The sequence below is a fragment of the Cetorhinus maximus genome, chromosome 17 (assembly GCF_964194155.1).
Source record: "Cetorhinus maximus chromosome 17, sCetMax3.hap1.1, whole genome shotgun sequence".
NCBI classification, from domain to species: Eukaryota; Metazoa; Chordata; class Chondrichthyes; order Lamniformes; family Cetorhinidae; genus Cetorhinus; species Cetorhinus maximus.
The window spans coordinates 67,867,215-67,880,939 of record NC_135895.1 but is presented as its reverse complement, the minus strand read 5'-3'; the positions used below and the strand labels follow the sequence as shown (position 1 = coordinate 67,880,939).

The following is a 13,725-nucleotide window of genomic DNA, read 5'->3' as shown; positions in this document are numbered from 1 at the left end:
TGTTTCTGGCCCGATGAGGAAGCAGTCATTGCTGAATCTGGTTCTGGGAAATGAAGTAGGTCAAGTAGGTCGGGGAAGATCGAGAAGTCGGGGAAATTTTAGAGAACAGGGATCATAGTGTCATAAGGTTTAGATTAGCTATGGAAAAGGACAAGGCCCAAAAAAAAACCAAAATGGGTGTCCAATTTCAGTGGATGAGAACGCCTCTGTCCCAAGTAATTTGGAGTGCAAGATTGGAAGACAAAACTGTAATGGAACAATGGGCTACCTTTAAAGAGATGTTTCCTGTACACTCAAGTACATTACCATGAGGGGGAAGGTGGGACAAACAAAGCCAGAGCTCCCTGGATGATGAAAGAGAGAGTCAGATTAAGCCGAAAAAAAAGTGCTTATGACATATCAGGTTGCTAATACAAGTGAAAAACAAGCTGACTGTAGAACGTTCAGAGGGGAAGTGAGAAAGGAAACCGTAGAGGTAAAGAGACAGCATGAGAAGAACCTGGTTTTTAATGTTTCCCCTTTTTCCTGAGCTGCTGATACATGTCTGATTAACAAATCATGGGATTGTATCATTAGAGTGAAAGGGTCAGATGTCATTTGTGTTATATTGTGGTTTGGTGCCAGAGAAGTCAGAATGGTAAAGTTGTATTATCTACAGAGTTGAATTGTTCTGTAAATGTAGCCACTTTCCTAACATCAGTTGATTGCACTGTGATTAGTTATCCTTCGAGAACCAGCATTGGGCCTCCAATTTCACCATTGCTACAGCCACTCTGCCTACTGCGTGCGGATGTAATGAAAGAAAGACGAAACCTAAATTTACACAGCACCTTTCACGATGTCTCAAATTATTTTGCAGTCAATTAAATACTTTTGAGTTGTAGTCACTAGTATAATCTAGGCAATGTTATCAAATGGCAGAGTAGGCTTGAGGGATCGAATGGTCTACTCCTGATCCTAGTACATATGTTTGTATGTTATTGTAGATGATGAGATGAGCTGGGTTAGATGGCCTTTGTTATCCATAATTATCTTGCTAACAGACGGTGGATCATGGTTGGAGCTCTGCTTATTTTGTTGTTCATGGACATTTACTATGAGCAGACTTTGTGGGGTGACATTTCCAGGACAGAAGTGTATAATAGGCTCATGGTGAATCAGTAACCTGCTTTGCATTGCACATGATTCGCAAGAGTCTTTTCCATTGAATTCTATCTTGTCCTTTTGTCTACTTACCTATTATCCCACTCTATCTTGGTGCTTTTCTGAATTTTTAGAGGTATTGAAAAATTGTGATAAAGTTGTGTTGCATAGTAGATATTGAAAGTATATCGTAATGAGAAGCACCAATCAGCAGAGTCTTCAGACTTGCTGATCAAGAAAACACAGATACAATTGTGAACCATTCAGTCCTCTGGCCTCTTAAAAGTTACATGGCACAGAGACACCCGAGGGCTCCAAAGTTTCTCACTGACACTGAAGACATATGTTCAATCATTCCACTTTGTTGCTCAGGAGTAATTCGATCCTTCTACCCTATGGGATTACTGATACACCCTTTGTATTAAATAATTATATTGAATACTATCATGCACCCAGGCAGAGAAAACCTTCTACTTTTTCTACAGAATGGTAAAGATCTTGTGCAGTTTATCTGGGTTGCAAATATTGAATTTTCCCCCAGATATGAGTTTACTGTCACCATGTCCATATGGTGCATGTGCAGAACTTGTTAATGAGGGCTGAAGCAGCCACCAAAATCTGTGTCATCACCTGCATAGTGTTATAAATAACTAATGGGTTATTTTTCAAGTCAAATTAGTAATATTGCAAGATGATATTAAGGTAAAATTTGTACTCTCTGGTTTGCTTAATAGTTGCAGTGGAATCACTGATAAGGTGCACACAAAGTGACGCTGCATTATATCGTTGCTGCTCTTAATATTAATGACACATTCTTGAGAAGTGCTATTCAATTTACTGTCTGCCCCATATAGTGGGAAAACTATTAACATTACAGTACCCGATATAAATGGCAGGGGCTGTACTTGATGAAAGAAGAGAACCATGCCTCATTATGTAGTTGTCTTTGACGAGTGTTGCTGGCAACAACCCTTAAAGTCAACTAAGTTAATGCCATTGCCATTATTTGAGTGCAGATAAAGGCACACATGGTGGGCATCAATGTTGTGCACAATTATAAGGGATGTGAGCTTGAGTTCTGATAGCACTGGAAACTCCAGTTCTTATTGGCCTTGCAAATTGTGACCAAATAAAGCACATTCTATTATGAGCTCTTAGAGCTGCATTCTAGTGTCACCTTCACCAATGTCTGATCAATACGTAACCCCCATTCCAAAAGTTACTACCATCATTAATTGTCTGTTCCAGTTATGGAATTCTTTCTTTTTAAGAAGTGATACTAATTGGTGAATTAGAGGAGGTGGGACTGTGACAAATTTCGGGTCTGCCTTACATATTTTCTCGGGTTAACTGATACTTCCTAAGCAGGCCCTTATACTCAGGACCATGCCTATGCTGCCCAGTCAATGTTACAACAATAACACTGAGGTGATAACTTTTTAGGAAATTAAATAAAGGCTGGGGGATTGTGCTTGTGGTGGTGGGGGAGCTTGTCCCATTTCACGAAAAGAAAGAACTTGCATGTTACTGCCGATCTAGCAATCCTGCCCTCGCATGCTTCTCCTCCATCTCGTGACCAGCAGCAGAAGCTCACTGCACCTGCGCCTGCGCAAAAGACAAAAACACCAAGGTCACCCACAGTGTCCCCCTAGAAATGCAGGACAGGTGGTATCCCAAGGAGACAGAAAATTGGACATGGGGCAAACGGTGAAATTAAGGGACAACCCTGTAAAATATGGATCGGTTGGTCACCCTGAATAACACCTTTGTGTGATCTGAACTGGATATTGTTTCCTTCATACATGTCCGCTTGTCCATTTTTTCAGTGAACAACAGAAAACATTGCGTGAGATGAGGCTTGTTTATTTTCCGGTCTGCAAGTCAGCATACAGAGTGCCAGTTATAATCCAAATTCACTCGATTTCCTTAACTAGTAAGCCCCCCTTTTGAAAAAGAAAAAAAGCTGCACTACGTTATTTTATATTAGAGACTGAAAAACCCTTTCCTAGGCAGCCAACCAGTTTCGAACTTAAGTTGAGTAAACTTTGCCTCCCAAGCTGAAATTCCCAGGACCAGTTGAATTTACTGATCGAGAACATGAGTTTCTTTTTCTTCACTTTTGATCACAGAAATTTGCTGTTATAGAAAATTTTCTGTACAGGAGTCTCGTGATCATTTCAGACTGGGAAATAAGTGGCCAAAAATCATATGGTTGAGGACCCTTAAGCAATCAGTAGTGGTAATTATTTTGCCTGGGCTGAATTGAAATCCAGATCCAAGTGCTGCAAGGACAGTGCATCAACCTACTGTGGTTGTCCAGCTTTATCAGTTTGAGAACTTGCATGTTTGACTTAACATGAAATGTTTGTCTAAAAATGTCAGAATATTTTCTACATTTCAGATGCTGCTCTTTAACCTCCCATTCTTTTTCTAATTCCACCATCTTTCCTGTGAAGATTACCACTTCATATCACTATCAGTTCAGGTTATGGCTGATCTATTGCTAGGGTGTCACATTCCAGGCTTGGGCTGAAAAGTTAATGTAGATGATCAGTCACTTTAACCTATTATTACACTTTTGAGTCAGTAAGTGGATTTATCCATAACCTGTTGGAATTTAAAGATTAAATCAGAAATTATCATCTATTTTAATAGCAGAATTTTGTTTTTTCTAGTCTTGTAGTTAGCAGCCTTGACCTAGAGGACATTTGGCTGATTCTTTGATCTAAAATACTTCACATGATTTAGGGTTCTATTTTGTTTTGTTAATCTTACTGAGAAGGAATTGTTGCAGTGCGAAGCAAGGAATTGAATTTCAGTATGTTTCCTTCACCCACTGAACTAGAACTGCAACATCTGATTGCAATATTACTTAATGTTCTTAAGTGGTCTTCACCCCATCAGAACAGATTTCGCAATCAACATTCAGTGATAATTTAGATACCAAATTACCTTACGTCCACAAATTGATAATTCGGTTCCCTTGCATTGTAGGTGTCCCTGACCAACAATTTACATTGACAAAATTAGAGTGGATTAGTTCTGAAGTTTGTCCTCAGCTTGGGAATTAGGAGCAGGAATAGACCTTTCAGCCCCTCAAACCATTCAGATCATGGGTGTCCTAAATCCTAACTCCATATCCCTCAATAACCTTGTTTCAGCAAATAATTTCAAAAGATTTCAAATTATTAATTGAGCTAGCATGTACTGCTTTTGTGAGAATATGTTTCACACTTCTATCACCCTATGTGTGAAGAAGTGTTTACTAATATCCCTCCTTAATGCACTGGCTCTGATTTTAGGGTTATGTCCGTGTCCTAGATTACCACCAGTGGACTTTGTCACTATAAATTGCACAAATTCCAAAAACTACGTTAGGAATGTCATAAACCAAGCACACTTTATGACCAGGACTTCATTGGTTGTTCAATACCTAAAATTTACCCATTCAGTGGAGCGTGCCATCTGCTTGCCTGTTGCTGCTGGCTGGTATCTACCCAACAATTTCACAAGATTATCTACTTATGCCCTGTTCCGTTAAAAAGAAATATAAGACAGTAATGAGCTGGGTTAATCAGTCTCCTTACAAAATTAAAGTATGGAAGGAGTCATCAATAATACCTCTCTGGAATTCCCTCCATGGACCACAATACCAAAACGACTTAAAATCCCCCTCTTCAACCAAGCTTTGCCACCTTTCACAATTTACCTTTCACAGCTCAATATGTGTTGCCTCATGTATTTCTGTTGTGAAGCAGCTTGAGATTCTTATTTAAAAAGTGCTATATTAATGCTAGTAGTTAAAGTTCAGGCTAGCCACATTGTCAGTTGGAGACCAGAGTACAAGAAAGAGAAAATAAACCTGCACTGGATTAATAAATAAATCAATAAATGGATCAATCAATAAATGATGTACATGTTATGAATGCGTGGCTTTGTTAGATGATTATGTTTTGGGACTTGCCTTTTTAATTCAAGGTAAAATGGAGTAGTGAAGAGGGTCATGTGATCTGTTATGAATTCTGCCCCACAACAAGCCTGGGTGACTGGGTTACCTTGGGGACAGGTAAGACCCAAGTTGAGCCTCACTGCGAGCAAGGTGTGAAAATTTCACATTTGAAACAATGGCAAGAATAGCTGGGCTAGCTCTGGACAGATTTTCTGTCTCCGAGATTTCAGACCCACCTATGTGCCAGTCCTCCTGTGTGCTGCTTCCCTTGAGCGAGGGCTCAGAAGAGACCGACAAGATGGAAGGAGCGAGAGGAGCTGCGAGCAGGAAGGAGACAGTGAATCGGGAGGGTCAGGGAGGGAGGTGGTGAGTCCAGAGGGTCGAGGAGGGAATTGGAAAGGGAGGCGGTGAGCGGAAGGGTCAGGGAGGCGGCAGCAAGTAGCAATTTGTTTTTAGCAAAAGATTCAGTAACCATGCTAAAACAAAAATGGCAGCAGCACTATTGGGGAACATCTCAAATTTAACAACTGTGCCATGAAATGTAGATGGTAGGTTTGGGCAGACAAGGGAGAACAAGCTAAGTTAAGGGGCCTGAACTTCCTCGGAGTGGCAATCAGAATCGGATTGCCACTTCGCTCCTAGTTTTCTTAACTTGAATTTTTTTCGATCGTACCTTGCCCAACCTTCCGACTCAGGTGGGGCAAGATCCAGACAGTGCAGCACGACTCCTGGGCCTAGCTACAAGTAGCTCTGTTGGATGCAAGAAGGCTGCACCTGTGGTAAATGAGGTATTTTAGATGTCCAGTCAATGTAAAGGTTCTTGACAGGCCAGGGAAGGGGGAAGAAATAGTTCCCCTTGGGGGTGGGGGGCATTCCGTTGGTTGGGGAGTTCTTGTCCGGGTGTGTATTCCCTTGTTCCCTTGGGGGTGGGGTGTTGGGGTGGGGGGGGATGGAGTCCCGTGGTGGGAGGAGGGTAGTCGGGAGGGTGGGGACAAGAACCCTGGTGGGCCTTGGTAGTGAGTCCCGTGGGGAGGTGTAGTCAGGGGTTGGGGGGAGTCCCCTGGGGGTTCAGAGTGTGTGGGGGAGTCCCATGGGGAGGTCTGCCTGGGTCTGTGCAACAGTTACCCAGAAGTTAAAAGAGGTTTTATTTCTTCTAACCTTTTCAGGGTAACTATTAATGTAACCAGTCAGAACCATCAAAGTTTGCGATTTAAATGACATTTTCAGATGGGTCCAGTGCAGGGCAATTGCCCAGTGGAAGTGTGCACTTCTGGGTAGTTGCCATGCAAACCCTTACCTATGAACTTCCGGAGTGGGGGGTGGGGTTCCCCAGTGCACCTTTCGGGTCCCCCACCAAAACAACGCCCTGGAGCTTGGAAGTTACAGCCAAGATCTTAAGTTGCAGAATCCATTCCAACCAATGGACGAAGACATTGTTATATATAAAAAACTTACACCAAATTACCTTAGAGTTTTCTCTTTTGTTTTCATCAGAGTATTTTTGCTCTTGGTCCAGCAACTTCCCTTCCATTCTATTTTATGTGTTTTAAAATGGAACTTGCCTTGAGGCAGAATTAGCTAATTTTGCTCAAATAAGAATAGTGAAAAAAGTGACTAATTATAATGACAGTAATTTGTGCAAACCATAATGGGTTGCTAATTTGCTGTTTTTGAGTAGTTTATGCTCTCTGTATCATGTTGAAAGCAGCTCCAAGAATGATCCTTTCATTTAGGAGATATAGGCAATAATGTGACTGGGTTGATTTGAGCCCCGTGTTCCATTGTTCCATTATGCAATGGGTGAGGTTAAAACCAACAGAATAGACTTCAGAGATAAAAACAAAAAGCTAAAAGCTACTGCGGATGCTGGAAATCCAAAACAAAAACAGAATTACCTGGAAAAACTCAGCAGGTCTGGCAGCATCGGTGGAGAAGATTTCTTCTCTGTTTTTGTTTTAGAATAGACTTCAGTTTAGATTGAAAATGATGGGTGCACTGAAGACTCCATTCAACATTGGCATGGTTTGCTATTAGGACAAAATAACTAGACTTCAAAGTTCAGTTGCTTGTCAACCCCAGGTTATGGACACCATAAACTTAGGGGAAAAATTATGTGATGCATTTCCTTGTAAGCATGAAAAGAATCATAATCTTCAATGTGAAATAACTTTGACTATTTGCTATTATTTCTGCAGAGCAACAGTTGATGCAAAAGCTCATGAAGTGAAATATATTTTTCAATAGAGATTAATCACATCCTCAGATGGCATTTGCCTTGTTTGATTATTGATTTATATATTTTCTCATCCTCACCCTCACAGGTGTAAGTGTCATGGCCATGCCAGTGAATGTAGAAAGAATGAATTCAATAAGATGGTCTGCAATTGCAAGCACAACACAATGGGAGTGGACTGTGAGAGTTGTCAGCCATTCTACAATGACCGACCTTGGCGCAGGGCCACTGCAGAGAATCCCAATGAGTGTCTGCGTAAGTATAGGAATGTGGATACCTTGTAAAATTTCAGCATCCTTTCAACAGGAATATTCAGCAAAATGTTCTGTCCATTTATAGTTAATTTGTGGAAAATTAGCTCCTATAATCATTCCATGAAGTGATCCATTTTGTTTACATATATGTCAATTTATGTGAACTATTGACGAGTCGTATATAGAAATAAGGCACATCTATGAGGAGCTACAGCAGCATGCAGCATCCATGTTTGAATTGTGAAATTTGTTTCTTATTTGGTGCTTGAATCCTCCTTTCTTGAAACTTGGAATTTTGTTTATTTGTTCACTCCCTTTCCCTGCTATTCCCTAGCTCCCTTATTCGCTAAACGTTAATTGTGGCCTAAAGTTCCAGTCAGGCCCTTAGTGACTAATTGTGCTGACTGACAATTTACATTGCAGAGTTCATATTAAATTGGACTGAAAATGAAAGGAATGTGTTAAAGCCAGATTCATCATAAATGTAAAATAGAACCAAAAGTCAAAAATTACCCCAGAGGATTTTACTGCACAGAAGTGACCCATTCCGTCCATCAAATCTGTGTTTCATGACCTACCTGGTCTAATCCTACTTTCTCTCACAGGCTCTGTATTCTTTCTTTCTCAGGCCCCATATTCATTCATTCTTGTTCTTTTTCAGGCAACTATATAATTTGCTTTTTAAAAGAATCTGTGGGCTCTGCAATAAGGATTTATGGCAGAAAATTCCACAATCTTGCAACTCAGATGTGTAATTCTTTTTCTCGCTAGCTTAGCCTGTAGTTCTTTGTTACTTTTTTCTTGGGAAATGTGATCTATAGGGTTTCCACTGTAAAGTGGAAGTTTCTCCATCAGCCCCACATGGAAAAATATCCTTTAATAGTTCATAAGATTAAAATCTAGTTCAAGTACATAGCAATACACATTTCTATGTTTGGCAATGGTGTTATGTGATGTGTGTAATGTGCAATTGGAAGCATGTTACTGAACTGCTCTGGGGAGCAATGGGTGATCCTGTAAATGGAAGTTTGAAACTCAAAAATTCTAAACTTGCATTTTCAGTCATTCTTCCCACACCCCCGTCATCACTCCCACCCTCCTGTCCCACCGGAAATCCATTTCATGGGCATATTAGGAGAACTTGTGGGTAGGATATCAAATTTTATTTCATTGAGGGTTTATTTCTGAAACTGCAATAAATTAATGAAGGAATTCAGTGGGATGTAAAGTCCCGGTTCTGGTGTTGGTGGGTGTAATTAAAAATTTGATCCTCTGACGGACCTGGTTTCAGTCGTTAACCCCTGCTAATCTCCCACATGCTAATTGTGTCCACAAGTAGTTAGTGAGATGCCAAAATGTGTAGCTATTGTGTATATCTTTTGAACAGTGTGCTTTCCAGATAAAGGGAAATTGAGAATTAGGATACAGCAACTGATGGTTCAGCTGATTCACGTGTAGCTGAGCAATAAAAGCCAGAAAGCTTTTCCCCACGCCCAACCCAACTACATTCCTCATCTGTATTGAGTTGACTGGTTTCACCCAATGTTGGGCAGGGTGGCTGGGGGATACAGTTGGCCTCAGTATCCTTTGGTTGGGTGGAGAAAGGTGGCCACAAAGTTGCTGTCCAGGGACTCCTGCAAAGTAATCATGTGCGATCCCTGGGTGAAATAGAATCACTCTGGGCTGTGCCGCTCACTAGAGCTTGAATGGTTTGCTGAATTTTGCTGTCTGCTTTCACATATGAAGAAAGGTCACGTATGCAAATACTGGAGGGCGCTCACACAGGTGGCAGATCTGTAACCCGAAAAGGAGTCAACAACTTTAGGAGGGGAATGGAGAAAATTGGAACCATAGAAAAGTTATGCACAGGAAGAAGTCATTCAGCCCATCATGTCTGTGCCAGCCATAAAAAAAGAAGTTAGCCGCTCATTTTTAATCCCGCTTTCCAGCACCTGCGCTGTAACCTGCAAGGCTACGGACCTTCAGGTGCATATCCAGGTACCTTTTTAGATCAGTTGAGCATTTCAGCCTCAACAACCAATTTAGGCAGTGAATTCCAGATGCCCACCAACCTTTGCGTGAAAAGGTTTTTCCTATTGTCCCCTCTAATCCTTCTACCAATCACTTTAAATCTATGCCCCCTGGTAATTGACCGCTCAGCTAGGGGAAAACAGGTCTTTCCTGCCTACCCTATCTAGGCCCCTCATAATTTTGTACTCCTCAGTTAGGTCACCCCCTCCACCTCCTCTGTTCTAAGGAAAACAACCCCAGCCTATCCAATCTTTATTCATTAGAAATTTTTTAGCCCTGGCAACATTCTTGTAAATCTCCTCTATACTCTCTCCGGAGCAATTATGTCCTTTCCGTAATGTGGTGACCAGAGCTTTACACAAAATTCAAGCTGTGGCCCAACCAGCATTTTATACAGTTCCAGGGTTACATCCCTGCTTTTGAATTCAATACCTCGTCCAATAAAGGAAAGCATTCAATATACTTTCTTTACCACCTTATCCACCTGTCCTGCCACCTTCAGGGATCTGTGGACATCTGAGGAAGGTCTCTCACTTCCTCAACCCCTCTCAATATCCTCCCATTTATTGAGTATTCCCTTGCTTTGTTTGCCCTCTCCAAATGCATTACCTCACACTTCTGAGGATTGAATTCCATTTGCCATTTTTCCACCCGCATAACCAAACCATTGATATAATTCTGGAGACAATAGCTATCCTCTTCACTACCAACTGTACAGCCAATTTTTGTGTCATCTGCAAATTTCCAAATCATTCCTCCCATATTTTAGTCCAAATCATTAATATATACAGCAAACAGCAAGGGCCCCAACACTGAGTCCTGTGGAATACCACTGGAAACCACTTTCCATTCGCAAAAACATCCATCAACCATTACCCTTTGTTTCCAGTCACTGAGCCAATTTCGGATCCAACTCACCACCTTCCCCTGTGTCCCGTGGGATCTCACTTTCCAGACCAGTCTGCCATGTGGGACCTTGTCAAATGCCTTACTAAAATCCATGTAGACAACATCCACTACACCACCCTCATCAATCCTCCTTGTTACTTCCTCAAAAAATTCTATTAAATTAGTAAGACACTATCCTCCCCTAACATAACCATGCTGCCTACCCCTGATAAATCCATGCCTTTCTAAGTGATAGTTTATCCTGTGTCTCAGAATTAATTCCAATAGTTTTCCCACTGCCAAAATCAGACTGACTAGCCTATAATTTTCTGGCCTATCCCTTGCACCCTTTTTAAATATTGGCACAACATTCCTCTGGTACCTCACCTGTATCTAGTGAGGATTGGAAAATGATCTTCAGAGCATTTACTATTTCCTCCCTGGCTTCCTTTGACAACCTGGGATGCAATCCATCCAACCCTGGTGATTTATCCACCTTCGAGGATGCCAGTCGCTCCAGCACTTCCTCTCTCATTTTGCTTATTGTATCTAATATTTTGCACACTTCCTCTTTAACTAGATAATATTTTGCACACTTCCTCTTTAACTAGAATGTCTGCATCATCCCTCTTTTTAGTGAGGACAGAGACAAAGTACTCATGGAGAACCCTGCCTATATCTTCAGCATCAATGTACAAGTTACCATGTACATCTCTGATTGGTCCTACCCTTAGTTATCCTCTTGCTCTTAATGTACTGGTAAATCATCTTTGGGGGTTTTCTTTGATTTTACCTGCCAGTATTTTTTCGTATCCTCTTTGTTTTCCCAATTTCCTTTCTTACTTCACTCCTGTACTTTCTGTACTCCTCTAGGCTTTCTACAGTATTAAGCTTTTTGTGATTGCTATAAGTCCTCTTTTTCTGCTCTATCTTATCCTGTATGTTTCTGGATAACCACGGGGCTCGAGATTTAGCAGTACCACCCTTTTTCAATACCGCCCACTGACCTAACACTGTTTTCACTTCTAGTAGCTGTGTTCAGTCCACTTTCACAAGTTCACCTCTCAGCTATGTAAAATTTGTATTCCCCCAATTTAGAACTTTAACTCCTGTTCTGTCTTTGTCCTTTTCCATAATGATGCTAAATCTAACTATTATAGTCACTTTCTCCAAAATGGTCCCCCACTGCTACTTCATCCACTGGCCCAGCTTCATTTCCTAAGACTAAATCTAGAATTGCGCTCCCTCTTATTGGGCTTGTTACATGCTGGCTGAAAAAGTTCCCTTGAATGCAGCTCAAGAATTTTGTGCCCTCTCTCCCTTCACACTATTCGTATCCCAATTGATATTAGGGTAGTTGAAGTCTCCAACTATTACTCAGAAATTTGCACTCAGAAATTTGCCTACATATTTGCTCTTCTGACTCACTTCAACTATTTGGGGTCTATAGTACACTCCTAGCAATGTGGGTGCCCCCTTATAATTTCTGAGCTCAACCCATTTGGCCTCATTTAGTGCTTCGTTTAGCATATCATCCTCCTCATAGCTGTAATTGATTCCTTAGCCAATAATGCTACGCACCCGCCTTTCACTCTCCCCCCTCGCTCGCTCCTTCCTCCGCACCCCCACCACCACCCCCCCCCCCCCCCCCTCCACCTCGCTTGGTCTCTCGCTCTCGCTCTGTCTGTCTCTCGCTCACCCTTCCCCCTCCCTCTCGCTTGCCCGCCCTTCCCCCCTCTCGCTCACCCGCCTGCCCTTCCCCCTCTCGCTCGCCCTTCCCCCCCCTCTTTCGCTCGCCCGCCCTTCCCCCCCCCCCTCTCTCGCTCGCCCGCCCTTCCCCCCTCTCTCGCTCGCCCGCCCTTCCCCCCCCTCTCTCGCTCGCCCGCCCTTCCCCCCCCTCGCTCGCCCGCCCTTCCCCCCTCTATCTCGCTCGCCCGCCCTTCCTCCCTCTATCTTGCTCACCCACCCTTCCCCCATCTTGCTCGCCCGCCCTTCCCCCTCTCTCGCTCGCCCGCCCTTCCCCCTCTCTCGCTCGCCCGCCCTTCCCCCTCTCTCGCTCGCCCGCCCTTCCCCCTCTCTCGCTCGCCCACCCTTCCCCCTCTCGCTCGCCCGCCCGCCCTTCACCCCGCTCGCCCGCCCTTCCCCCCGCTTGCCCGCCCTCCCCCCGCTCGCCCGCCCTTCCCCCCTCTCTCTCGCTCGCCCGCCCTTCCCCCTCTCTCTCGCTCGCCCGCCCTTCCCCCCTCTCTCTCGCTCGACCGCCCTTCCCCCCTCTCTCTCGCTCGCCCGCCCTTCCCCCCTCTCTCTCGCTCGCCCGCCCTTCCCCCCCTCTCGCTCGCCCGCCCTTCCCCCCCCCCCTCTCTCTCGCTCGCCCGCCCTTCCCCCCTCTCTCGCTCGCTCGTCCACCCTCCTTCCCTCTCTCTCTCTTTGTGTGCCTTTCTGTCGGTGGTGCTACATGCCTCTCAGGCGCTCTCGTCTGTCATTTTCCCCCTCTGAGTCAGGCTCCAGCGCACACTCCTGGCATTCGAGCCTTATAATTCAGCCTGACACACTGATGCCTGTACTGAGCAAGTGCTGCACTGTCACCGCGCCTTTCAGTAGATATGTTAAACCAAGAGCCATCTGCTCTCTCGGGTGCATTTAAATGATCCCACGAATGTAATTTGGAAGAAAAGTAGAGAAGTTCTCTCAGGTGCCATGGCACCAATATTTATCAACCAACATCACTTCAAAATAAAAGTAATCTGGTAATTTATCACGTTGTTTGTGGGAGATTGGCTGCAACAATTCCTACATTACAGCAGTGACCACTTCATTGGCTGTAAAGCACATAGGAATATCCTGTGGCCTTGAAAAACATTATAGAAATACATGTTCTCTCTTGTCAACACTGAGTCTCAATTATGATATAAACTATGGAAAATGGATAAGGGAAAATCCTATTGCATGACATAACCTTTGAATTTTATGTTGAATTATATTCATTAGTGTTTTAAGTATGTCAAAATGGACATAAATAAGAACATAAGAAATAGGAGTGGGGGGTAGATTGTATGCCTCCCTGGGCCTGCTCTGCCATTCAGTAAAATCTTGGCTTCAACCTTAATTCCACTTTCCCGTCCTATCCCGTTATCCTCGATTCCCTTAGAGATGTTCAAAAATTTATCAATTTTTGTCCTTGAATATACCCAATGACTGAGCATCCACAACTCTCTGGAATAGAGAATTCC

At 43.2% G+C, this 13,725-nt stretch overlaps 1 protein-coding gene across 1 annotated transcript in view; it reads left to right on the top strand.

Annotated features, from left to right (window-relative positions):
- The window catches only part of lamc1 (laminin, gamma 1), a 300,881-nt gene that overhangs the window by 203,071 nt on the left and 84,085 nt on the right, over positions 1-13,725 (top strand). The window contains exon 4 of the mRNA XM_078561385.1: positions 7,414-7,580. Within this exon, the coding sequence (XP_078417511.1) occupies positions 7,414-7,580 (167 nt within the window). The remainder of the gene's footprint in view (positions 1-7,413; positions 7,581-13,725) is intronic.